The sequence below is a fragment of the Epinephelus fuscoguttatus genome, linkage group LG18 (assembly GCF_011397635.1).
Source record: "Epinephelus fuscoguttatus linkage group LG18, E.fuscoguttatus.final_Chr_v1".
Lineage (NCBI taxonomy): Eukaryota > Metazoa > Chordata > Actinopteri > Perciformes > Serranidae > Epinephelus > Epinephelus fuscoguttatus.
In genome coordinates this window covers 37,149,972-37,177,434 of record NC_064769.1, presented here as the reverse complement: position 1 = coordinate 37,177,434, position 27,463 = coordinate 37,149,972, and the positions used below count along the sequence as shown (strand labels likewise).

Sequence of the window (27,463 nt, the reverse complement as noted above, 5' to 3'; positions counted from 1 at the left end):
ACTGAGAAAAACAAGAGTGACACCTGACCCATAATACATCTTGGATATTCCTAAGTAAGATTACTTTACATTTCTGTTTGGATTTTGTATTGCAGCATTCAAATCATGACACGTACAGTGAAGGAAGTAAAAATATTCCCCTAGCATGCAGCTAATAGTCTTGCAATAAACTTGTTACTCAAACAGAAGTATCCAAGTATAATCACAAAAATCTACTTGCATTATAAAAATTAAAAGTCCTGGATGTATAAAATCCCCTTTGACTGTTATGTAATTACATGCATTAATATATAAAAGCAGGATTTTACTGTTGTTACTGTTGGTTTAGGAAGGACTGCAACTAATGATTATTTTCATTATGGATTAATCTGTAAAACTTATAATAGAATGGGGGAAAAAGATGAAAATAGTGAGAAATGCCATTTCACTTACCCAAAGTAACACCTTTTTAAAATGCTTGTTTCGTCCCAACCTTAAAGTTATTTAAATAAATGAAATAATTAACAGTAAAAGCAGCACATCCTCATATTTTAAAAGCTAGAATCAGGAAATTCTGGCATTTCTGCTAAAAAAAAATGACTTAAACAATTCCCAGAGTTCAATTATTACCTTTAAAATAGCTTTGATTGTGACTTAATTGATATTTTTCCTCATTATGTGGGTAAAAACATTTTAGGTTTTAAGTTTATCAAAGTATATGCAACAGATGAAAAACCTCGGTGACTCCACAGTTATAAAAACTAGAATAAGCAAATTCTTTCAGTGAGCACTCAATGAAGTTGCACAAATAATTAGAGAAATATTATATTATTTATTCCAAAATCTGAATTTCTGAACTCTCAATGTGAAATTTGTAAAAAGTCATGAGTAAATAAAATTTGTCTGCAGCCATAAATACTGCACACAGCTCAAGACTTTATCATGAACATGAAAAAGAGAGAAAAGAAGAAAATACTGTAAAAATACTTAATATGTGCCTCTGTAATGCAGAAATAGCTATATTTCTTTATTCACCCTACTTGCAGTCTCTCTTCCTCCTTCTCGTTATTTTTAGAAAAAATCTCTATGTAGAAATAAAAAATCACAAAATACTTATACATATCTGCCCACCTCCAAACTCTGATGTAAACTTCGCTACACACACTCAAACTAAAGGAGCTTCCATTTCTACAGTCTAAACATGTTTAAATTAAGTTTCCACAGAATAAATAAAAACGAGTACAGCAACAAGAAGTAGAGTTTCTTTATTTTGGCAAATGAAAAATTACTGTTTCAGTAATGGTGGTGCGGCACGCTCTGAAATCAACTGCTTTGTCTTTGATTATAGTGCCCCCATTAGGTCAATAAATGTAATGCAAGGTTAGTTCTGTGTTCGAAGCTTCCTCTCAGTCAGACATATATTACATACAGTATCAACACAAACACACAGTGGCTCATTTTACACACAAACTGCACATGCCCTGTTCACCCCTGAGTTGAAACAAGGGGACAAACAGGAAGAAAATCCTCCCAAATATTGCACAAAATGGCAAAAGTTGTTTATAAAACTGGCCAAAGTGAGGAGAAGCTATGATTCCACTCTATAAAAATGTATTTAAAACAAATATTCACCTTTTTTTTTTTGTTTTTAAAATGAAGCACTTGTGACTTATCACACATACAAAACCTTGTAAATACACTTCACAGGAGGATGGAAGAGCAACGACGGCCTGCTCTTTGGTTTGACAGATGGACGGATGCATGATGGGAAGCGACGGCAGCCTGTACAGCAAAGGGGTTGAGGAGAGACCAAACGCACAGAAGACAGTAAGTTGTAAAATCACAGCCGAGCCAAATCAGCTCTGGACCTCCTCAGCGGCAGGCCTTCACCTTTCTCAAGTCAGTATTACAGTGAAACATCTTATGTGTGTCTATAGTGCACGAGGCCTCTTCGGGGTTATCTGTTGGCTAGCCTGCTCCTCTTCCTGCAGCGCAGAACGGAAAGACTTGACTTTATCTGAAAGAAGAGAGAATGTCACAGCACAGGTTACCAGAGGTGGAATGATAACAAGTACCCAAGTACTGCACTTATATAGAACATTTTAGGTACTTTACTATTTTCGTCTCATGCCAACTCCTACATCTACTGAACATCTCTGAGGGAATTATTATACTTCTTACTCCACTGCAGTTAATTAGCTCCTAGTTACTTTACAAATTAAGAAACATAAGAAAATTACAAGTAATATTTCTGACGATCTTTTAGTTGTTTAGTCGTTTTTAAAAGAGCAGTGTGTAGGATTTAGTAGATATAGAGGCGAGGACTGCAGATTGCAACCAGCTGAAACTTCTCCTGTATGCTAAGTGTGAACTCCTGGTTAAGATTCCTTCAGTGTTCATCGTTCAGGAGGTTTTTAACGGGAGCTGCATTATCTGCAGAGGTCTATTACTCTACAAAACAAATGGGCCTGGTGATTTAAATCAGTAACAACACTAAATAAAGCAGTTTCACGTGATAAAAATGATAGTTATTGTGGTCATAGTAGGTTTTCCGATGCTGTTTGGGTCGTTGCTAAGGATGGGTATCTTTTAAGATTTTAATAACACTACTACTCTTCCCGCTTCCAGTACTTTAATGGTATTCTTATCAGTTCTTTTGGGGTTTTTTAAGAGAAACAAATGAAACAAAATACGAAAAGAAATAAAATCGCTTCATTTTCTGTGTATGTTAGAGCAGTATTTACAGCATACAACATCCTTTGGACTCTCACAACAGAGAAGGAAAAACTCCTCTCCCTCAAAAAAACCCTTTAACAAGGAAAAAATGCTAGAAACCTCAGCAACCTGAATGAATTACTATTATAAACTATAACATACCTGACGCTGATGGGGCAACAGGAGATGAACTACAAGCTAGGCAGTTGAAAACGGTGCATTTCTCCGCCTGCATGTGACGCACTTTCGGTAGATGTTGTGAAAGATTGCTCGTGTTTCTGCCCTCACATCAACTCTTGTGAAGTATAACTACACTTTGGAGCGTTATGCTCTCTTTGCCATTGTCACTGAGAGCAGGCTGGCCCCGCCCCTCGCACATGCAGCAGGCAGAGCTCTCGCCTCTGGATTGAACAGCAAAAATGCATCAGTGACAAATGTCTTTATCTTATTGCAAATTAAAAACTGAGTTGGGGAGATAAAAACTGTACAGATCATGTTTATGTAACCCAAATGAACAAGAAATATATCTCCTGAATTTCTCCAGTACCAACAGCAGAACCGTTAACGTCGGAGCTTATCAATAGGCCCATTTCCACCGCAGGAACTTTGGGGTAATTTTACGGGCCGGGGTCGTTGGTGCATGTCTCCACCGCAGGAACTACCCCCGAAGGACAGAGTTCCGTAACTTTTACAGGGGCTAAACTAGTCCCTGCCTCGGAGTAGGTACTCAGAACGGCCCCGAGAAACTCCTGGCTGGGGCTTGGGGATTACTGGGTGCTGATTGGATATACTCAAGGCGGTGACGTCAACAAAAGGCGGCAAAATAGCTGGCATTTTTAAAACTCAGCAGACGAGGAGTCGCATTTTTAAAAGGAGTCGTAAGATTCTGCTTCTTCTTCTTTGTTGTTCTTTGTTTGTTTCTTTGCCGTGTCGCCCCGGTCAAAATGGTCGCGTACCGATTACGTCACATCCAGAGCCCGGTAACTTTACAGGAGCCTTCCTCCTACTCCGCTCTCTCAGTGGAGACACGGCGGTTGAGAGGGCCGAGCGAGAGGACGTTCCTGTAAAGTTCCTGCCCCCCAAATAGTACCAGGAACTTCTTCAGTGGAAACGGGCCTACTACTGTCTTTAATAATCGGCCCCAGGGACTGTTTAGTACCAGTTTGTGGTACCCATCCGTAGTCTTTGTGCAGGGGCTGCTAACTGTGGTGACTGATTTTCAGGTGATTACACACTAAAGAAAACGTATTATATTTTATTCCATTTCTGCCAATATATCCCCCTAAATTCTACACACTGGACCTTCAAACAGAAATCCCAAATATTTCATGGTTCCAGCTTCACAGATGTGAAGATCTGCTGCTTTTCCTCTTAATAATGTCAATAATTGTTATGTATTAGTAAGACTGATGGTCGGACAAGACAAAGTGAAGTAAAGGTGTAGCTCAAATGATTTTTCACCTCTCAGCTCAGTGAGGATGTCGATCTTCTGATCCAGGATTTGTTCTAGTTGAGTTGCGAAAGACTCGACATCGTAGTCCACCTCCTCCGTCATTTCCAAAAGCACCTTCTCATCTTCCAGCCAGCGGATCGACTCCTGTAAAGACAACACTGCAGTTTAAACACCTCCTGTGTTGTTCTAACTTTATAATGTAAGACTGGAGACTCATAAAGAAAATGGAAACTAACATCAGCCTTAAGATTTAAACTAAAATGGACATTAGAATTGGTCCGCTTGAGGGAAACAGGCTGCGTGCATCTCATTTTGAAGGCCTGTTTTTTAGTAATAATTATTTGGGTTCATTTTTTGTGGCTGTGACCAGACAGTTTGGTATTCTCCCGAGCTTGAAATTCAATTTGTCTTTTTGTGTGTGTGGCATTTTGGTGTTAAATTGTACTGAAATTAAAAAATGCAGATTGGTGTTATTTTGTTGGAGACTGGGTCTGTAGATGTCTGCATACCAAGTCTGTTTGTGGTGCAGTCAAGGTAAAACTAAATACTTAAATTAGCAGCAGTTATGAAATGCTTAAATATGTAAATTAAGAATTTTAATGAAATAACCTGCACTCTGTAGATGCATTCAGTGGCAATTTAATATTAGGTATGTTTGATTCATACCATGCCCGATTGCACCCCTTCTCCACTCCTCTGCCGCTCAGCTCATTAGTAATGTTGTTCTGTATCTGGGTACAATGGCGTCATCATCTACGTGACATTTAAGTCATGCTACAGTTTTAAAAAATGCAGCCACAGATGGACCCTGCTGCCCTGGGGACTATCAGGTGAAGCAGCAAGGCAAAGCTCTGCTCCGGACTCGGACATGGATCAGCGTGCCATGCCCCAGTATGGCTCACACTGTTCACACTAATCAAATAAAGTGGACTTTGGCGTCAGGTGTACTCAGATCTGGGCCTGGGTCCCTGATGTGAAGGCCCCCGAAATGAGAAGTAAAAATCAACATTTGATGTGGTTAAAGCAGGAAGAAAGCAGAACAGTCTGCACTGATCTATGAGTTCTTGGTTCGTTCAGCATCTGTCAGGATTCTTACACATTTTGATAAATGTATTTGCACACTGAAGGCTCTACTGTACCTGGAAAACGGCCCTGTGGTCCTCCAGAACCTGCTCCTCCATCTCCACCAGCTGAGAGACGGCCTCATGGAAAGTAAAGAGCTGTGGGGAAACCTCCTCCTCCTGCAGAGACAACGGCCATTTTTGCTTTCACATCACTGACACTTACACACGCTCAGTCAGTGAGTATCTGTGTTTGTCTTACGTTCTGTTCACAGAGCAGCTTCAGATCGTCTCTCTGCGGAGAACTCCCGACTCCCCACTGAGCCTCCAGCACCTCCAGCTGGTTGATGTGTCCTCCCTGACGGATGTCCATCGCTGCTGCAGGGTCCACGGTAAGCTCCTTCACCCTGAAATAACAATACGACTGTTGTAACTACTGCTGAGGTGTCTGATGGAGCAAGACAGGTGGTTGTTGCATGCAACATGCAGATATGTTGCTGGTGACAATGCTCAGTACATGGAAACAAAAGACTCCATGCAGGTTTAGGAGAAATTAATCCTGTAGCTCTACGTGACTGTGGGAAACTTCTGAGTGGACAGGAAGCAACAAAAAGTGGTTGTTAATGGGTAGTGTGGGTGATGTCACAAGCCAGTATGGTGGGCGCTGTGGAGAGAAGTGATGAGAGATGAAGTAAATTGATCGTACTCATAAGTAGGGGAGAGCTCAGAGCGACTCCCTCCTCCCCCGCTCTGAGAGAAGGGAATATCTGAGGGACTGATCCCAAACTCCTTTACTCTGGAGACATGGCAGGAGGGAGAAACACAGAACCAAGAAGAAGACAAGAGAGGCTCATGTCATGTTGTGTAACCACTCTCACATTGACATCAGATTTTTGTATCACAGCACAGAACAGTCTGACGTACCTGTTGGCGTATCTCAGCGTGTTCAAGGTGTTTTCACATGACGCCATCCCAGGAGAGATGGTTGCAATCTGTGCAGGGAAACATCAAGAGAGTTAGATCCGTCCACAGGAGGTGCAGTAATACACGCAGCTCTGCTTCTGTCTTACCATGCATGTTCTGGAGTTCTCTCCGATGAACGAGTCCCTCAGGACTTGGGTTAACTTGCTGGCTCTAAATGGAGTGTGAGGTTTGTTCCTGCCCAGCGCTCGAATACACTCCTGCAGACACACAGAGAGGAACACCATCAGTGGCTGAGTAGATGGAGAAGTTATAAATGCACAGCACATTAATATCAGAACAATAAGTCACTTCATTGTATTTTGAAGAAACATTTAAGATATTGTCTGGTTCCAGCTTCTCAAATATGAAGATTTGCTGATTTTCTCTGTTTGATATCGTATCAAATTAAATATCTTGTGGTTGTGGAGTCAGACTGTTGGTTGGAGAAAACACCTGCAACTTGATGATGTCACCTTGGGCTATTTGAGTTGGTGTTTCCATTCCTTGGCACCATTTCTAGACATTTTATACATTAAATGATTATTCTATAGATAACTGATGTATTATTTGAAATAAAGTAATTTGTTGCATCCTTACTGCACATGAGAGGCTGCAGACGTCATTCTGTCTGCTGCAGTCAGACACAGTATCTGAAGGAAACCCTCAAACACACAACATGTAGCTGTGAGTGATATAGATGTATAATAGTCATTGCTTTGGCCCTGTGTAGACGAATAGACCACTCTTACTGTGGTGGCCCTGACACACTGGGCTGCCTGTTGGCCATCGGTGAGTGTCTGTAACCCTCGTCTTTGTGGTTTGTCCTGCACTAATGGCACTAGTCGGCCCTTGTCGGCTGCTTTTTTTTTTTTTTGCTGTTTCAGCATGTCAAATCAACATGGGAACAGGCGGAGCTTGCTGGTGAGAGAAATCATTCTGATTGGCACTTCAGCTCAGTGCAGGAAAAGAGGAACTGAAGTGAGGAAAGTAAACAAACTGCTAAAGTCAAGAGGAAGTGAGATCAAATCAAGCTTGTTATATTAGGTAAAGTTAATTTTTAGCCCTTGAGCATAAATGGCAAGCGCACAGTGAATATCATTTGTTCTTTCAGCATGGGGTTGTGTTGTTAATGTGCTAACTGGCTAAATAGCATCTTTAATCCATCCAGCTGGTCTTCCAGTTTCCCTTTATGAATGACGACGACAGACTATAGCTGCCTGCTGGTGTGGAGAGATATTCCCTGTCTCAGAGAGCGTACATGCTCGTTGCCTGTAGTCTTTGCGGTGTGTTTAAGTGCAACTTTTTGGCAGAGACACGGGCAACACAAGGCGACACAACAGTTGGCCTGCTTTGTCACTAGTTCTTTGATGTTGTTTTGGTGTGTCTGAGCCTTTGTAAATCTGCACAGTAACACTATAATGTAAGAGAGAATTTTACCTGCTTTTGCTAAGGAACACGACCCATACATCCTGTTGAGTGTTGTTAGCATAGTCATTGATGCCTTGATGCTCGAAGGCTAAATGTTTTTACTGGACTTTAAGATTTTTAAAAGATGAAAACCACCAGCCTCTGCTCCCATGGGAAAAATGTAAATTCATCTTTGTTAAATCCTCGTGTGCCAACAACAGACCAATTCAAGATCTCCAAACTCCCTCTGCATTGTACTGCCGATTTCTTGAGTGCACACTGCAAACATTTATTTCCTGGCTGCAAATATAGTTTTTCAAGCATTTTAGTCTTTTGTTGTGTGATTTAATATGTCTGATTTCATACCCAGGCTGTGGAGGACGGGCGTTAAATTAATAATATTCTGAATGTGTCATAACCAGTCAGAGCGTTTACATGACATTAGAGACAATTGATTTATTTTGTTAGTCTGACTAAAACCGGACTTTAAAAACATGTTAGTCTGACTGAAAGGGGGCATATCTCCACCTATCGTAGCGGAGTCGGACACACTTTGCTCAATAAATGGATTCTCCTCCCATGCTTGTATACTAGGACAAGGACAGAGTCCAGTTAAATGGCCGCGGTGAGTAGCTTGACTTAACTGTGCATGTAAACTGAGTGTCACACTGGTGTTTTGAGTCAGAGTAACTGCCACACCCCACAACCCAAACATCCCCTCTGACTCATCCCTTACAGTAAAGCCCCTGATGCACAGGATATCTTTAAGAACTCAGGAGGAGACCTTTAGTGCCAGCAGGCTCTTGTTGATCTCAGCTCCTTCAAGGCGAGTCTGACGGTCAGCGCTGGATGTGTCCGCTCCTCTCTCGTTACCCGCCAGATCAATAAGGGAGAACTTTCCGTGCATCTTTCCCCGCCGACGGAGAATGATCTGGAAGACAGCGTGGCTCCGAGAAGAGTGAGCATTGGCCGAGGTCTGACCAGAAGTCCTGAAGGAAACACAGAGGCAGACACATTAAGCTTATCCTCAAGGACCAGTATAAACTTTCCAGAACAAACTTCTGCTCTTGCTGCTGTTAAAACATTCATCTCCCACCTGCAGCTGTTTCCCACTTCGATGAGTTTGAGGACGTCCTCTGTGCACTTCACCTCCCTCTCCTGCAGCCCCACCACCTGCACCTGCTGCTTCCCGTCCTCAAGGACACGCAGCTTGGCTTTGCGGTTCAGCAGGTCAAACACCTTTATGAAAACAGACACACAAACTGGTTCAGTGTTTCATCTGAAGTCATTACAGCTTTACTATCAAGGCTTCTGTAATGTTTCACACACAGTTGTGGGGATGAGTGAATGAATCTGCGCCGTAAGCCTGATCAAAGATTCATTTATTACTGCTGACACTGTCGGTTGTGACACACCCAAATCATCATTGTTGCAGAGCTGGATTTTCTGACCAAAAAGCGCATACGCTGCAAAGACCTTGACAGCATGCATCTAATTTACATCCTGTACAAGGTCAGTCAGGCTTTTAGTAAGCTGAAGCATTCCCAAATCATCTCTCCTCCCACACACAGTCTCTGCCTCAACACCATCCTCTTAGGAGACCTCTGCAGTGCTCCTAAATATCAGCAGAGACACCAGTAATTTAGAAAATTAAGAAAATGCTTTCACTCTTGAACCATAAAGTACAACAAATCACTGAGATTTTTTTGGGCAGTCAGGACTGATTTCCTGCCTTGAGATGCTTGTTACAAGGGACCATGAACATTTGCATCAACGTTTAAGAGGCAACACAAACTCAGTGCTCTTCTTGAATAAAGTCATTACTAATCTCGTGTTTAATGACACTTACCTTGCCACTGTAAATCTCAAAGAACGTAGCAAAGATTTGGAGATCCATCTTCTTGTAATTTGGCTTCTTTATCATGAGAAAGACGTCTCTGGCTGCACAAGGACAGAAAGAAGAGAGTCTTGAGTTCAGTCAGATGCAGTAACCAGCAGTGGAGATAGAGAGGTGCTGTATGGGAGGAACTAACCGGACAGTGCATAGATCCCTTTAGAGCAGTCCTGGTTCTTTCCTGAAAAGTCGCCTCCCATCGTCTATAAAAGCAGACATGAGTTAAAACAGGATAAGTGCACTAAAACATAAACTGGTTTAAAATCAGAGTACTCACATGTGTTTTTCCACTTCCAGTTTGTCCATATGCAAAGCAGGTCGCCATCCCACGCTCAAAAATGGTTTCAACCAGCGGCTGAGCTGTGAACCTGAGAGCAGAGGCGAGATTACTAGCAAGCAGAAAGTGTTCAAATTTAAATAAATAATTCTGGAAATAATCACATGAATAACTTCTGGAATAATTTACAGTGTTCAGTGTTTCCCCTTTGGATTTTTTTTTGGTGCTGAATTGCAAAAGTTTTGTTCGTTGGTTCGTGTTCTCTCGGCAGCATTTACAAGAGGACCAGATCAAATGCCTTGTGTGAGAAAGCTGCTCTTGATTGGTCAGAATTTCCATGTGGGAAAAATCCAGGAAGTAAAGCAAACGTTGAAGAAGAGTACACTTGCAAGATAAATGTGACACTTTCTAATGTCACAATGGAGGGACAACTACGCAGGTTGATTTTAGCGCTGCTCATCGTGGACTATATTGCTGTCATTGTTCATTTTAGTCAAAGCATACAGTTTGAAAACGAGGCAAACGCGGCTCCAACTAGAAAACAATGTTTTGATGCATTGGATGTGCTGAATGTGCATATTAAGGCAGTACAGGAGGAGGTGCACATTAATAATCCTCCAGGACTGTAACATGCTCATGTTTAACCCAAACAATGTGTCATGTGACTGCAGTTGCTTCACATCCAGGTCGGAACACCTTCTCACCACAAACCAACCGCACCAGAGTTCGTTTGTAACCGGACTGAGACCACCTCTTCAAGAAGGTCTCGGTCCGGTTGTTTTGCTGTGTTCACACCTGAGTGTGATTGCTGTGTTCACACCTGCCCAAACGAACCGCACCGAGGGGGCAAACGGACTTGAGTGTGATTGAACTGAACCAAACAGGGCAGGTGTGAAAGCACCCTGACACTGCTTGTAAAAACAAATGGCTGTTAACATCAAAACTAGCTCTGTCACAGCTACTTTTGTTTGACAATATGTCCAGGAATCATTGCAATAAACAATGTTATTGTCACTTTGGAGAGGCTTAGCGCAGCACTGCCGTTACCTCCATAATTTAGCCGGTGTGTTGCTGAAGATGTGCAGCCCCAGAGTCGGGCAGTTTGCTTGTGGATTAACTGAGTAGAGGATGAAGTTGTTGAAAGGTAAAACTACAAACAACATTTTTTGGCTCGTTGCAGCCTTTAGAGAAGCTTTCAGTGTGGTGTGTGCGTGGGGAGTGAGGAGAGAGACAGTTGGTCTCATCATGAAATGTTAGTAAATCTGCAAAAAAAACAACAACTTGGGACTAAAAACCTACACTGGATTCTCTCCTGATTGAAAACTGTAATTTCCAATAATGACAAGCAACATTTACGTGCAATATCTTATTTACACAAGCACTACACGCAGTCAGAAGCAGATGGACATCAAGTCAGCAGTGAACACGTGTCAGCTACAGTTGTGCGAGACTGCGAGACCAGTGAATTTATTTTAGCGGTGCAAAGAGAAACTGTGTCATCTGATCGTCTCTTCTGATCGGCCTTCAGACTATTTAGAACGGATATCAGACAACAGCACTCGATCAGAGCACCCTTATCTGCAGCTGTTTAATTTGTGATCCTTGCTCCTCGTCTCTGACTCTGGCTGTGGAAAGTAGAGATAATGAATTAACTGTGTATGGGGAGATTTTTAAATACCGAAGCAGTGGCGCTAATCATTTAGCAGCGGCACAGCAGCTGCTAATTACATAAAGGGGAAACACTGGAGCTGTAATGCAAAACAGAGTTTTATAGGACTTCATTGTTATTTTATAAAATATGAAATTTTATTCAAAATTGATTCATGATGTCAGATTTTATTTTCATATTGTTCCATAGAAAAACCCATTACCTGTAAACCATTTCATTGGTGGAGTTCTCATCGAAGGCGTAGTCGAATCGGAAAGTTTGGTTCTCCAGGTAGCGAGTCAGATCCACCTTCTGCTTGGGCTCGTGGACCATCACCACGTCCTTACTGGGAATGGTGATCACATCCAAATCCTTCATCGACAGCTCTACAGAGACACAGACAGAGACTTAAGAGTTCCTATTGTTTGTTCACGACTGCAGAGAAAACTGCAGTTACAGAGACATGAGGTGAATTTTGTTTCATTCTTGTCTAAAGACACCCACCGCCCTGTACAAAGCTCACCTTTTTTATTGAGAGGACGTGCACGCACACACACACATATCCTGTGCTCCTCGATCTGAAACATCAGAAGGTACAGATGAATCTTACTTTGCATCATTTCTCAGTCATGCAGGCCTCTATTGTACTAGATATTACACTGCAGACACTGTAAAGAGCCTCTGATAAGACATTTAAACCCTTTTGATTTCTCCATAAGTAGCTTTAAAGTTGGAATATAAAGTTTATTACATATTGTTTGCAGTGAGTGACTATTAAAGCCCTGATGTGTTTTAATAAATCTTCTAGATGTCTTGTGCATCATTCTATATGTTCACAGGATTCACCCTGACACGTGGTATATTTGGAAATGTTGGGATCTCAAATTACAATTTAAAATAAAGTTACGTAAGTTTAATGTTTGATTATGCAGCACAAGACTGTAGTGATTAGAGTTTAAGGGGCAACAACAAATCCATTTATTGAGCCAAGTATGTGCAACTCCTCTACGATAGGTGGAGATATGCCCCCTTTCAGCTTGTTAGTATTGGACCTTTTTCCTGTTGACCTATTACGTCACAGACCAAACAATGGACAAACAAGTTAGCTACGGTTAGCTAGCTGCTAACTGCTACCATGGTGGACAACTTTACAGCTCTGTACATTTGGTCCGTCCAAAAAGTCACGGCTCTGGATGTAGATTTCTCCATGTTGTTACCGGCTGCTTCTTCTCTTACACATTTAATGCTATTGGACTTCAGGGTCAAAGCCCGGGGCGGAAACTGTGGAGCATGCTCAGAGCGCCTCGGCCAGTTTGGGTCTGATTGTCTGTATACATGCAGGAGGAATTTGACGATGTGTTAGTCTGATTTTGAGAAATCCGATTTAGTGTGATTTTAGTTAGACTAACATGTTTTGAAAGTCTGGTTTTAGTCGACACAATAATCGATTTTCTCTAATTTAAAGAGACACTTGTTTTAACAGTTTACTGTGCCACTGAGCCTTTCTGGGAGATTTTCAGTATGTTACACTAAGTACAGAAACACAGCTCTAAACCAGACTCACCAGATCATTACTGGTTAAAGGCCTGTAGTCCAGACTGGCTCTGAAGTCTCTGATCATACACATGATTTCATAGTTTGGTAAATTCACATCCACCTCCTGAAAGTGAACAAAAAACAAAAGTATCACATCAAATGGAACAACTTTGTATATTTTACATATCCATATGGGTACAGCAGAGAAGCATACATGCGTTTATTCTAATGAAAATTTAAAATAAATAAATAAATAAATTCTTTCTTTGGAAATTGTGTCGTAATATTTACATTGTGCCTTAAAATTTTCAAGAGACCTGAACCACTATATTTTTGCTTAACGTCATACATTTCATTAGTTAAGATTACATTATGTACATTACATTTTTGGGTTGTTTGTACTTGCGTCCATCTGTCCCATCTGAGTGAACACAATATCTCAAGAACGCCTGAAGGAAATTTCTTCAGATTTGGCACAAACGTCCACTTGGACTCAGCAATGAACTGATTAGTTTTTAGTTGTCAAAGGTCAAGTCTATGTGACCTCATCTGTCTCCTTCTTGTGAATGAAATGTCTGAAGAACGCCTTGAGAACATTTCTTCAACTTTGGCACAAACGTTCACGTTGACTAAACAATGAAATGAAATGATAATTCGATTTTGGTGGTCAAAGTCAGCTATTAACCAGACACTGTGTGTATACTGTACATGTATATAGTGTGTGTGTTTGTGTATATAGTATATGTGTGTGTGTGTGTGTGTGTGTGTGTGTGTTTGCTCCTCACTTGTGCTCTCTTCTCTCTGAGCTCTTGTTGCTGAAGTCGCCTCTTCTCGCGTTTCTCCTGCAGTTTCTCCACTTCCTTCACACAGTTGGATTTCCTCCGTGCTGCAAAGGAGGGAAAATAATAATAATCTAAATAATTACAGGTAACAACCAAAAATATTTCCCTAGAGCATCGGAGCATTTCTTACATCACTGTTATCAATAGTTTTTGGAAAACAGTGATAGTCTGTGGCATGGAGGAAGAACATATCAGGCTTTAGGGTGCATTAGCATTAATAGTTTATGGGATATACATGGCATTATCAGGGTCAATTCTTAGATCGCGGACAGATTTGACGATTGGTTTAGCTGCCTTTTTTGGTTCAGTTCAATCAAACTCAAGTTCATTTGCCCCCTCAGTGTGGTTCATTTGGGCAGGTGTGAACACAGCAATCACACCTGCCACACATGGAAATTCTGACCAATCAAGAGCAGCTTTCTCACACAAGGCATTTGATCTGGTCCTCTTGTAAATGCTGCCGTGAGAACACCAACCAACTCTAGGCTGACAGCAGCCTAATATCACATATCTGCTGTCATGTGTGTAGTTCGTTTTCTTTGACACCACAAACGAACCTCACCAGTGTCTGTTTTGAAGCAGACCGAGACCCACCTTTTTGGTTTTGGTTTGCGGTTGTTGGGTCAGCACCAGGGTTCGATTGACAGCTTTAACACCAGCCCAAAAGAACCACGCTAACCGTGCAGACGACCCAAGTCAGTTTTAACCTGACCACATAGGTTAGGTGTGAGAGCATCCTTAGATAGGATAAGATTTTCATCTTATCCCTGAATGTAAATCTGCAGCTCTCCACATGTCACGTCAGTTTGAGTCAGTGTCAGAAATTAGCAAGGGCCACGGGCCATTTGGCCCGCAATTTATCCAAGAATGCCCCCAAAAGCCATGTTCCAGGGGCCAAAATTGCCCCCAAGTTTTCGAAACAACTATATGTATTTATATTTTTAACAGTATTACAATCTGAGTAGTATAATTAGTATGAGAAGTATAATTTTATTTTCATTAAATTAATTTACCGTCACGGCTACAACTCATTTTCCAGACATAATCAACGAGATTGCACTGATTACGTGAGAGTAATCTGACAGAGAAGGGGAGGGGGCTTTGCTGTACCATAAGTATAAATTAACCATTTCTTGGGTGATCTGTGTCTACACAATGACAAATTAATGAAAAATTAAGGTAGAATGAATGTTAAATTTTAAATTAACTTACTTCCAGGATTGCATCTAAGGAATTTATAGTAATTTGGCCTTTTTAACAGTAAAAGTAACTGTAATGTGGTGAAACATTAGTACTGCTATCAGTAGATTAATGCTTAAATCATCACATTTAAACTGGCTGAATTATAGGAAATCTGAGTGATATTTTGCAACCATAACTTTATGTAACCCATTATTTATTTTATTTATTGTGGTTTCTACTGAAGAGTGAAGACACTATCTTAGTTGGTTTTGCTTTTCATGTGCTTATTGTTAGAACATAATTACAATTTTTTGATGGCCCCCAAACATTTTGAAAATGCCCCCATTTTTTAAACTGTGGGGGCCAAAACTGCCCCCAAAATATTTTGTTAATTTCATACCCTGGTTTGAGTGTTACATCTGAAGATTTTATTTCCACGGTGGTGAACATTTATAAATTTATGGTAATTCCAACAGCCACAGCTGAAAACCAAAACAAGTGCTGTAGTATGAGTCCAAGTCCAGAAGCCAAGCCAGTGAGCGACTGTGAAAGAGCCTTTGAGGCTCTCACAGCTGTGTTGGAGCATGACATCACTGGTTGTGGCCTCTGCAACGTTACCCTGCACCAGAAAATAACAACACATACTGGGTGTTGGACACTACCTTTAAGTTCATCAGAGATTATAAAACTGAGGTGTGTGGACTTGAACAACCTCTAAAAGGTCTGATCCAGATGGAGAGGCAGTGTGTTACCGTTCTGCTGCTGTAGCATCGACTGGTTTAGTGCAGTCGGGGGAGCGATGGCTGGGGGAGGTGGCTCTGCAGCTTGGCTGTGCTGGCTGGGACGGGCCCGGGTGGTTCCCACTGCTGCAGCTGAGGAGCACACAGACAGTCCGAGATAATACTCATGCATGTGTGCAAAATGATTAAACAAACAGACAGACTTATTTACTGGTATCTACTCATGCAATCAGTCAGTCAGTTCTTTAATACTTTAAGCAAAATGGGGGAAAAATTGCTCATTTCACTTTCTGAAATGTGAATATTTTATGTTGGTTTTAATCCTCTTTGATAGTGAACTGAAGCTATTTGGGTTGTACTCAGACAAAACAAGACGTTAAGCATCCCCCTGGGCTCTGTGAAGTCATGATGGACATTTGTTTTATTACTATTTGACATTTTATGACCAAATGTTAAATCAAAAAACGATCATGAACATTTACTGAAAGATGTTTACAGTGAGATCTGTGCATAATCCAGAGTAACAAAGACATTGTTTCTAGAAGGACTTGTTTGTCATCTTTCAAAGCTTTGAGCATTAAAAATGAAAATTCATTCAACTCTCTGTACTGTGTTGCAGAAAGTTTCAAAGATAAAGGATAGGTGTTTCAGGGACAAGAACCGTGTTGGTGAGACAGTCTGAGTGTCAGTAATGTCAAAAAGTCTTGATAGTACAAATGAAAACAGATAAATAATAATCATTTATTACTTCTATTTGGGGAGTATTCATGCTCTTACTTTTAGAACTACATTTACCATAGTGTGAGGGATGTAAACAAGAAGTATAATGTCAACATGAGCTGTGTCTCAGTTTGAAGACCTAATGTGTCACATCAGCGCGACCAAGGCCGTCCCATTTCGAAGGCTCCTTCAAATGCGGCCAACTGATGAATCCTTCGTGCCCCAGCCTATCCCAAGATGCATTGCGTGTTAGTGACAATTGGCTTGTTTTCATCATGGCGTCTGACACACCAGCGGCAGCAGTGACACCAGATTACGCTTTTGAATTTTAATTTTAAATACTGGGTTTCAATTCACTCGAAGAACCAACAATTCAAATGTGATTAAGCACAAGAGACCTTCAAACGTAAAAGTTTTGTTCAAATAACAGACTAACGTATGTGATGTTAGTGATGCTAACCGACATTGCTAGTTAGCTTCTCTCGTCAAGCACAGCTGGTTGCTAAGTAACAGGAACGCTGACGGGTCGGGGCGAGAACAACTGGTGATGCAACCGGAAACCGTCCCATTTCGGAGAACGTTCGGTTTGGCTGATGCGGCCTTTAAAGGACGTGGCCGACAAAGACCGTGAAGGCTGCGTCCTTTAAAGCCTCGAGACACAGCTGTGGAGTCAGTCAGGTTGCTATGGGCTACAGCTTTAGCTTACATTTGTTGACATTTTTGAAAATTGACACTATCTCGTATGCTGACTTATCTATTAACAGTTTGTGTTTGCAATGTGCCCATGGATGTGTTCTGAAGTCAGAAGGAGCGTATTTATTCTATGACCTTTAGGCGGATTTATCAACATAAATTTGCGTTGGACGTCAGAGATTATGATGCCCTCAGAAAGTTTAAGTCACACTGACTCTAAGACTCTCAGAGAAAGAGTGTGATTTTTGACACATTGCATCAGCACCGCACAGTGACAGCCTCCACCTCTTAATTCAATCAAACCTACCTCTGTTCTCTCGTGGAGCATTCTCAGCCTTAGGTATTGATGTAATCCGTTTAGTCTGATCATAAAAAAAGACACAACCATAAACATTAACAGAACTGCACTAGACACTGACCTACAACAGTGGGCATGTGTCACATTTTTGGGGCAGTTTGCACAAATCTAATTGGCTGATCTCAACACACAGTTCAAGATAAGTCTAGCTGAGTCAATTTTCATGTAACAAAAAAAAAAAAGCATTTGTGAAAAGCACCTGTTAATGACAGCAGCTAAATTTACACTGCCAGACTTACTCAAGCTACGTTTGTGACAGTAAGGTGTGAGACATTTGAAAAACCTGTTTCCTCCTTAATATAGTGGTGCTTATGATTATTACTCTGCAAGAAGATATGCATCTGTATAGAGCTCGGTAGTTTGGAGCCTCATATGAAAAACAAATTGCAATTAAGTCCCATTTCTAGTAGTGTCACACCAAGTTTGAAAGACCAATTATCTGTTAATCACTAAAACTGTGTTCTCTTTAAATCAGGTGTAGTATAAGTGAACAAAGGGATTGATAATGATGGGAGCAGACCTTGGGGAGTTTGCTGGTTTTGGCAACACTGGAGGGAGGAAGAGGAGCCTCAGGGCTCTGTGGTATCTCCTCATCAGGAGCAACATCTGGATTCAGAGCAAAGACGCTCTCCAGATCGATCTGAGAAAGACACAAGACAGAGATTATTATTATTATAACCTTTATTTAATCAGACAGTCTCACTGAGCTCAAGATCTAGTGTAGATAGAGTCTAAAGTGCTGTCTCCACCATATGTCCTGTAGCTTGCTTCATATGTTTAGATAAGAATGGTAGTTTCTTTAAAAAAGATCCAATGTCTTTGTTAATTTATTATTTGTGTATTCTGGCGACCTTTAAATGAACACCATTTCCCATAAACCCTACATATTCACAGGCTGAAGGTCTTGGCTCGACAGAGGAGGCGAGTCGATGAGCGAGTCGAGCAACTGTGGTTAGTTCTGACATGAACGGAGATTACAACCAAAAAGTTTAAATATTGCTCTTGGAGACAGGGTTGGTGAGTTGCTGTGTTTGTAGTTTTTCCTGGGAGTTGTAGTTTTTTGTCTGTGCTCATCAAGTTTAACTTTGTTTGGATCATGGTGGTTTCAACTTCTTTCCAGCTGACCTCAAACATTGTTAGACGTTGATATCTAGATGAACTAAGGTTGTGACCGAAATTCAATGTCAAGACAACGTCTAATACCAACAACAATTTGTCGTAGAACACTGACGACAAATGACGTTGAGATTTTGTTGGTTTTGAGTTGTGTTAAGTAATGAAAATGTAACATCTTCCAAACATCTCATGCCAGCGTCACCTTGATGTAGAATAACGACAAGAACAAAACCCAACGTCTGCAGAAACGTCCAGACATTGTGACTGTTGACCTGTTGCACACTTTGGTATGTTTTTAACTCGCACGTCAGTTTTAATTTGGGACAGTTTCATTTGCACTACTTGCTGTATTTTATTTGCACTTTCTACACTACAGTTTTATTGCACTTTTAAGTATTATCTCCTGGGCCAGTGTTACCTGTTACGACAAAGTTCATGTATTTATTTCGCCCAGTAGTCCTGATTGTACAATCACGTTATTCAAATCTGTCTTGCTGTGCTACATGGTTGTCTACGGTGCGTCTTGATTGTATATGATGGTTGTATTTGCCATGCAGCTACGTCGCACTATGTGCCCAAAACAAATTTCCCGTCTGGTACAGTAAAGTTTATCTTATCCTATCTTACATTAAATTCTAACGTCGTTAGTCATTTAAAATATCGTCAACCGATTTTCCTTCCAACCAGGATTCAATGTCTTTTAAATATAACAGTCCAATGTTTTCATGACACCACGTTGACGTCCAGTGCTAGCTGGGAGAAACTGATGTAGTGGGGTTAATTTGTCTTAGAGTATGGAAAGTAAACTCCATGAACACGCCTTATTTTTCGTAAATGGAAATGAAAGAGAAGCTGAATGAGAGATCGCATTGAGTTACAGAAGCTATACAGGAAGTGATGTCATGACTTCAACTCCCTACAGACGTAGAGACGGAATAGAGAAGCATATCCACCTTAGTCCTAGCCCCCATGATGCCTTGTGTGAATTACGGGCGCAACTTCCTCTGTTGAACCAAAAGCGGCGATTTCCAATGGCGACAGTTTGTTTACAGAACTCTATTCTTCTCTCCAAGAGCTACTGGGAAATAAAACGTGGAACACACCACCTGTTATAGCTCAAACAGGATCATGTGACACCTCTGCCATCTCTGACAGCCATCTCAAAGCAACCGAGCACGCTAGCAATTACCTCGTCTTGCTCCGTTAAAATATTAACATTAACATGTCCCGAGCTAGCTTAAGGAAACATCTGCTCCTTCTAAAGATGATTTATGATTTCTGATGACTTATTAAGAGATGCTAACACATAATCCAGTATTAACTGTAGCTCCATGTAAAGTGAATAAATGTGATGTTTCCCAGCTAATCCTCCGCTCGTCTGTGTTAAAGCTCCAGTAGGCAACATTGTTTTGGTATAATTGAGTAAAAATTTTATAATATCCTCTAAGCATAATGTAAATCAAGTGGTCTGAGACAAACAATAGGTTTCTGCACCTCACCATGGCTCTGTGTTCAGCCTCTAAAGAATCAGTATCGTGCCGATGTGCATCAACCAATCAAAGGTCAGCTCAGACCACTGCGTTTCTATTGGCTGTTCTACTGCATATGCGCGTTCGGCAGAAGGGAAGCAAGCGGCAATGGCGAACAGCGCACCAGGTAAAATAGCTATTCCAGCATTGGCTACAACTGCCTACACGGCTAAACAACCCAAAAAAAGGAAGACAGAACTCGGTTCCCCGGAGCCCCGGAGAGAGGGGAAGGGAGAGGTGGGGTCAGGCCCGGCCGGAGGGCGCGAGGGTCGGCTGGGGGAGCGGAGCCGAGGGCTCTCCGCGGAGAGGGAGAGCCGAGTCTCGGGAGTATGTGCGGGGCAGGCTGCTGCGTGGTGAGGGAGAGCTGAGGCTCGGAAGTATGTGCGGGGCCGCGAGGGAGAGATGGGGAGGGCTGCTGCGCGGAGAGGGAGAGCTGAGCCTCGGGAGTATGTGCGGGGCAGGCTGCTGTGTGGTGAGGGATAGCCGAGGCTCGGGAGTATGTGCGGATCCGCGAGGGAGGGATGAGGTGGGCTGCTGCGCGGTGAGGGAGAGCCAAGGCTCCCAGAAAGGGAGAAATAGAACCAAGTAGGATAAAATACTCGCCTGCTCGTCTGGTAGGACGGGCTCAGGGCGGAGACGAACGAAACCTAACTCAGATGAGACTCAAAAATCAACTGTTTTCAGGCTTTCTACCTACTGCAGCTTTAACGTCTGATTTATTCAAAACTGTTCTGAGTGAAACATGAAGCTGAATTTAGCAGCAGACTTCAGTTATAGTAATATAAAGTAGGAGTAAAAGAAATAACTTATTTTATATGATACAAAGGAAGTACAGTAAATCAGTGACACATTCTCAGCCCTGATGACTAAATACATATTTCATAGGTTGAGACTGAAGTCAGACAGAGATATCATGTACTGACGCTGAGTGACGCACCTGTCAGTCTACGTGTCATTCTCTTCTGCTAACTCTGATTTAAACTCTCGTGGTTCTATTTCTCATATCAATGGTAACCATGGCAACAGGAACAATCCCTTTTTGTTCTGGTCACATGTTCAACACACAGTTCCTGAAGACAAAGATGTAGCTCAGACTGGTTGTTAGTCGTTACAGACACGGACAGTGCAACAGGTGCCAGAGCTCCGCAGAGACATTTTAGAAAATGCAAAATTAACATTGGTTCAATATTTGTTAAGAAATAAATCAGTATTTGATGAACTGAAGGCAAATTACTTTGGAAAAGAACCAGCGTTGGCGGTTAGCCACCAAGAGTAGCCACTGGGACTAACCACAGACAGTCTATGGGACTAACTAGCTCACTGCTACTTCCTCTATCTCACAGGAAGTTGGGCACATAATCATTTCTACAGCCGTGCCTTCAGGAAGAAGGTGGATACAAAGATCATCTAAACATGTTCAAAATTAAAAGTTATCCAATTTCAAGATTTAATGGTGCAAAGTATTGGAAGGAAGTCTTCACATGTTCAGTATTAACTCCTCATTAACTATAGTTCGTAGACATTTACAAACAAAATTGATAGTGTGTAGTTCACCTCTTGCTACTCGTGAGTGTCTCTCATACACTGCTGTTCGAAAGTGAGTTATCACCTGTTATATTGATTTCTCTTTCCTTCAGTAAAGTTGATTTTAAGAAAGATAAAAACAGTATTATTGACATTTGAAATAGTTCTGGCTCCAAAAGAAGGTGAATGAAATTAATCAAACTTCTCTTTCGTCGATTTCCTCGCAGTGTTGCATGACTGAGAACACTTTATCCAGGAAGAGGAAGGTTATTTAAGTGTGGGAGTGGCCTATTTGAATCCCTTTTGTTTGAGACCATACTGCAAGGTGAGTGTGTTTGCTGATCCTGTGAGTTAACCTATCTCCTTTAACTTTAGCTTATATTGGCGTTACGCTATGTAGCATGTGAGATAGAGTATTGTGAATGTGCTAGGAAAGGTAGTATCAGCACTGTCTCTACCTGGAGCTCGCATGAACGGAGCTGTTGAAGGTGGCAGTGCTGTTTGGGCTGAGAAAGCCATGTGTAAGTAAGGTAAAGGAGAGATCACTGTCTAGCCTCCTGGAGGTGTCGTGGGACCAACTAGACGAAACACTGGTGAAAGGAGGTTCCCACCTGATGACCCCAAAGACATGCTAGTTATCACTGCTCATTGGTCTGTATAGTTAAGCCTTGCCATATTAGCTTATCATAGGGCTTAGGAGATTATTAACTGAGTGCTGATCCTTTCTCTAGAGCACAAACTTCTTGTGTTTATTTGAACTATGAACTCAAATTTCCGGTCCCAAAAAACACCATTATTGAATGACAACAGTGCAACCGCGCTCTAAATATTGATTAGGTCCATTTGTCTTTGGGCCTCTGCAGTCGACTCAGCGATTAGATTGAAGAAGCTTAAACTGTGATTTGTCAGCACAAAATATGTTGAGCTGAGATTCCAGCAGCGCTAACTCTAGACTAACCTAAGAATAGCTCAACATGTTGCCTCTTAATTCCAGGTTGTCGGAGGCGTTATTGTGCACTTGACACTGAAACAGGATCCTGTTTAACTCAGCACACATTTTGATGCTGAACTTCCAGTTTCACTGCTGATTTCCTGTAATCTTTCTTAACTGTTGCTCAGACGGATCTTTGTCTCTTTCAGACGTCACTCTGGTTGAAGCATTGTACAGCGTTTTGTTCTCCATGTACAAAGCTAAGCCTTCATGCAGAGGCCACTAAAACATCTAGAGTATCCTCTCAGACATCTGACTGGACCCAGTTGTATTTCTTATAAAACAGTATTAATGTGTTTAAATGCAAGACAAATTATTTTCCAGACACTGAACAAAGAATTTCCTAAGAGCATTTTCAGAGGACATAATACAGGAAGTTAAGTGTCAGGAGAGCTACACACCTCTTTCCCTTTGGTGTCTCCATTCTCGATCCACTCCACTGTCACACTGTCATTGTCCTCGTGCAGTGATGTGACCATCGCCTGGTGTATTCGTCCTGCAGTGAGAGAGGACGTAAAGAGATGCTTGGGCCTGCTCACTGCTGCATGGGACTGTATGAATGCTGCTTTAGCCTTGAAATCACAGGATCCAGACTCTAACACACCCAGTGAGCCATGAGCTGGACATATATCTAACTGAATATATCATTTTCAGGTCATTTTGTGTAATAAAATAATGTAAAATCTGACATTTTGGGTTCCTGCAGACAGTAAAATAAGGATACAGAGATGCTAATGGGTGTGGCTCATGATGGATGGTGATAAGACTTTGCTCCTGTCATTCATAACTTCAACAGCTGCATTTCCTGGCTGTTAATTGGACTCTAAGCAGCCTTATGTGGTGAAAATGAGCCCGTTGCTGTTTTAAAGCAGGTTATCTGAGTGGCAGTGAGAGGGGGGAGAGGCCCCATGCATGCAGCCCTCCATCAGCCCAGGATTCACAGGCCACTGCTGGGTGATGCAGTGGAGAGTGTACCGTGCAGGCTGGAGGGGTTCAGCCGTGGTGCAGAGGAGCCATAGCCGAGGCAGGTGTCGTTATATCATGGCCGGACAGAGGCACAGGTGGACGGACCCGCCCGCTCCTGCAGCCCGCTCCTTCAGCTGCCGGCCGGCTGGTGTGTCACTGACAGCAGCGTGACATTAACCAACGTGTGTGTGTGTGTGTGTGTGTGTGTGCACTGACACCACCGTGTATTTAACACGACACCCCGATGATGTAGCAGCTCGTTAGCTTAGCAGAAACACCGCTGCGGTAACGTTAGCTGCTCTCATCCGGACCCGCCGGATGGAGATGGAGAGCGGTGTCAGTGTGTGTCTATATGTGTGTGTGAGTGTGAGTGTGTGTGCAGCTAGCTACGTACCGTCGCTCCGTTTTATCTCCACGTAAATGCCCACGAAGATCTTCCCGAATATACCGGACATCTCTCCTCGCGTGGGTTTTTTGTGTATGTGTGTGTGTGTGTGTGTGTGTGTGCGGGTGTGTGCCGTCTCAAGTTGTGTGCTGCTGCAGAAACTGAGGTCACTAGCGGTCAGTCATAGGAGAGGCAGGAGGAGAGGAGAGGGAGCTGCTGCGCATGCGCGGATGATGAAGTAAGAAGCATCTTCTGTAGTGACAGAGGTGGAGGAAGTAAAAGTACTAATACCGTAATGTAAAAATACTCTGTTACAAGTAAAAGTCCTGCATTCACAATCCTCCTTCAGTAAAAAAAAAAAAAAAATAAAATAAAGTACCAGAAGTAAAAGTACTCATCACCCAGAATGTCCCATTTCACTGTAATATATATAATGTAACTGGATATTAATTATTGATGCGTTAATGCATGCGAGCAACATGGAGCTAATTTAACTACTTTTATATTGCTGGGTATTTTTGTCTTAATAATACATCATAATGTATCAGTTGATTTACAATTTGTATTAATTACCTCAACCTGAAAATGTAACTAAAACTTTTTAATAAATATAGTAGAGTGAAAATTACAGTAATCCTCTGAGATGTAATGTAGTATCAGTATAAAGGCCTGGATGATACCATTTTCTGATGGCGTCACACCATCACTTGACAAATAAAAAAGGCCCTGTTGTTCTGAGTAATTTACAGACCTGCCAACCTGTACGCATTTTGCGTACCAGGCACGCATTTTGACATCAAAGTACGCTGGTACGATTTGTTGCTCTAAAAGTAGCTACGCATATCACTCGATCGCGCATTTCGCCGGTTTCAGTGTATTTGTCTATGCAAGATGTTACTCAGGTTGATACCTGGTGAATATAGGTGCGTAGGCGGAACGAAAAGATTTCGGCCAATCAGATTGGTAGTCCTGTAAATAAGATAAATAACATAAGGCTATTTAGTTTGTTTAATAAAAGGACAAGGTATAGACCTGTTCTATAGGAAAGGTTACCTTAAGTGACTTCTTTGTGATCTGGCACTATATAGAAAATAAAATTAAATAAAATTAACTTGACCTTCGGGGGGGGCGGGGCGGGGTGCCCCTCTATTAAAATGGTAGGGCAAACACTGAAGTAAATAGTGTCAAAGTCGCCTGTCGTCAATACATTGCTGGTGAGAATTGTACCAAGGTAAGCAAATTGCAGACAAATTTACATTCAACTGTGTTATGAAAGCATGTGCCCTGCCTGAATAACTATAACACACTTATGATAAAAAGACTTTTTGTTTGAAGAGTCTGCTGAATTTCTATAAGAAAAAAACAAGGCAATAAGAAAAGAGTAGTTCTAATAGGTGTCGTACTACACAAGAACATGATGAGGAATGCTGATGTAATGCACTTGTCTATGATCTATTATCTATTTCTGTATGAAATTGCATGAAAATAGGATTTCGCCATGTGATGTTTCAAAATTTTCTCGGGGGAGAACCCCCCGAATCCCACTTGAAATCTTTCTTTTTGTCACAACAGGACATAATACTGTATTTTTTAAGCAGATGATCAATGCTACCATCAGACTGATGAAATTGACCTTGATCTGCGCCATAAAACAAATATCGGGCGTCTATGCACGTATGTGGGGCTTAGGCCTATAGATATGAATATGTAAACGTACGCTCGTTTCGTCTGTTTGCCACATGTGCATATTGACTTTTATGGTAAAAAAAAAAAAAAAAAAAAGTGCCGCCGTGTCCACATATGTTCATGACCACGCACGAGTGTCTGGTAAGGTGGTACTCATAACCTTTCTTCAAAGTTGGCAGGTCTGAATTTATTTATTTTTCTGTTTTCTTTTTTTCTTTTTTGTGGTAATTTTTTTGAGATACTTCAAAATCTCGCAAGAAGCTCCCACCTGGCACCATCGCTCAATGTAACAGATTAGGTTAGTAACAGGTTGTAACAGCGTTACCTGACAACTGAAATCATGCCCATACACGTTTGTCAGCTAACGTTGTTACAACCTGTTACTAATCTAATCTGTTACATTGAGCGATAGGCCTACACTAGAAGGATGCAGTGGAAAACATAGCTAGATTATCATACCCTGTGTGTAACTAACTACGTGCCTTACCCTTATTGATCCCGTAGTTGAAACTGTCTAGGAGCAGGAGCACAGATGCAAAATACATCCATGAGCAGGAGTCACCATGGATGCAGGGGTCACTTGCAGGTGCCAGGTGGGAGCTTCTCACGAGATTTTGAATTATCTCGTCTCCTCGTTCAGGAAAAAAAATTACCACGAAAAACAGAAAAAAATTACTCTGCTTTTTTTATTTGTCAAGTGAATGCAATACGCTTCCATAGTCTCAAGCCTTCATTAGAGGCCACATAAGTATTCGCATGCTGCTCTTCTTGTAAGAGCACCACAAGTGGGCAGTATATAGTGCAAAAAGCTCTAAAAAGATGTAATGGAGTAGAAGTATGAAGTAGAATAAAATGGAAATACTTTAAACTATATATATGTATTGAATTTTCCAAATTTAAAACAAAAACAATAGGTAATGATTTACATACACACACTACAACAGACAAACACAACAAATCAAAACATACAATAAACATTACAGTTTCCTCGTATTCAGGCGCTCCGCAAACCTCTTGGTTGGTGACTTTAAAGATATTTAATAAAATGTCCCCTTGTACCCGTACTCATACTCGTACTCGTCGTCCTCCTCTTATCCGGGTCCGGGTTGCGGGGGCAGCTCTTCCGCGGGAATCCCGAGGCGTTCCCAGGCCAGCCGGGAGATGTAATCCCTCCAGCGTGTCCTGGGGCGGCCCCGAGGTCTCCTCCCGGTTGGACATACCCGAAACACCTCCCAAGGGAGGCGTCCGGAAGGCATCCTTACCAGATGCCCGAACCACCTCAACTGGCTCCTCTTGATGTACTCTGAGTCCCTCCCGCATGTCTGAGCTCCTCACCCTATCCCTAAGGCTGAGCCCAGCCACCCTGCGGAGGAAACTCATTTCAGCCGCTTGTACTCGCGATCTCATTCTTTCGGTCACTACCCAAAGCTCGTGACCATAGGTGAGGGTTGGAACGTAGATCGACCGGTAAATTGAGAGCTTCGCTTTCTGGCTAAGCTCCCTTTTCACCACAACGGACCGGTTAAGCGCCTGCATCACTGCTGACGCCGCCCCAATCCGCCTGTCAATCTCCCGCTCCATCCTACCCTCACTCGTGAACAAGATCCCGAGATACTTAAACTCCTCCACCTGAGGAAGGACCTCCCCCCTGACCTGGAGTGGGCAATCCACCCTTTTCCGGCTGAGGACCATGGCCTCAAACTTGAAGGTGCTGATTCTCAACCCAGCTGCTTCAGATTCGGCTGAGAACTGTCCCAGCGAGAGCTGGAGGTCACTGTTCGATGGAGCTAGGACGAGA

At 42.0% G+C, this 27,463-nt stretch overlaps 1 protein-coding gene across 2 annotated transcripts; it reads right to left on the bottom strand.

Moving 5' to 3' along the window:
- Positions 1-1,219: 1,219 nt before the first annotated feature.
- Positions 1,220-24,219, bottom strand: LOC125878679 (kinesin-like protein KIF2A). 2 transcript variants are annotated; one of them, XM_049560060.1, is made up of 21 exons: positions 23,989-24,219; positions 23,030-23,124; positions 17,989-18,108; positions 17,418-17,472; positions 15,710-15,829; positions 13,719-13,819; positions 12,962-13,057; positions 11,921-11,975; positions 11,621-11,783; positions 9,750-9,840; positions 9,612-9,675; positions 9,428-9,519; positions 8,675-8,817; positions 8,363-8,567; positions 6,279-6,389; positions 6,133-6,200; positions 5,915-6,004; positions 5,471-5,615; positions 5,287-5,388; positions 4,156-4,291; positions 1,220-1,996 (listed from the first exon to the last, which is right to left on the bottom strand). In XM_049560060.1, exons 1-21 carry the CDS (start codon positions 24,047-24,049, stop codon positions 1,911-1,913), a joined length of 2,199 nt encoding a protein of 732 aa, XP_049416017.1. In that variant the 5' UTR covers positions 24,050-24,219; the 3' UTR covers positions 1,220-1,910. The 2 variants fall into 2 exon arrangements, with proteins under 2 accessions (XP_049416017.1, XP_049416018.1); XM_049560061.1 differs by lacking the exon at positions 5,915-6,004.
- Between the last annotated feature and the right edge of the window lie 3,244 nt (positions 24,220-27,463).

Excerpts from the sequence above, each read along its gene's own strand:
- LOC125878679 (XM_049560060.1), bottom strand. The coding sequence starts at position 24,049 with ATGTCCGGTATATTCGGGAAGATCTTCGTGGGCATTTACGTGGAGATA. Across the intron at positions 13,820-15,709 it reads GATGCTACAGCAGCAGAACG|CACGGAGGAAATCCAACTGT; the intron begins GTAACACACTGC and ends CCTCCTTTGCAG. Across the intron at positions 5,616-5,914 it reads GAGCTCTCCCCTACTTATGA|GGTGAAGGAGCTTACCGTGG; the intron begins GTACGATCAATT and ends TTGTTATTTCAG.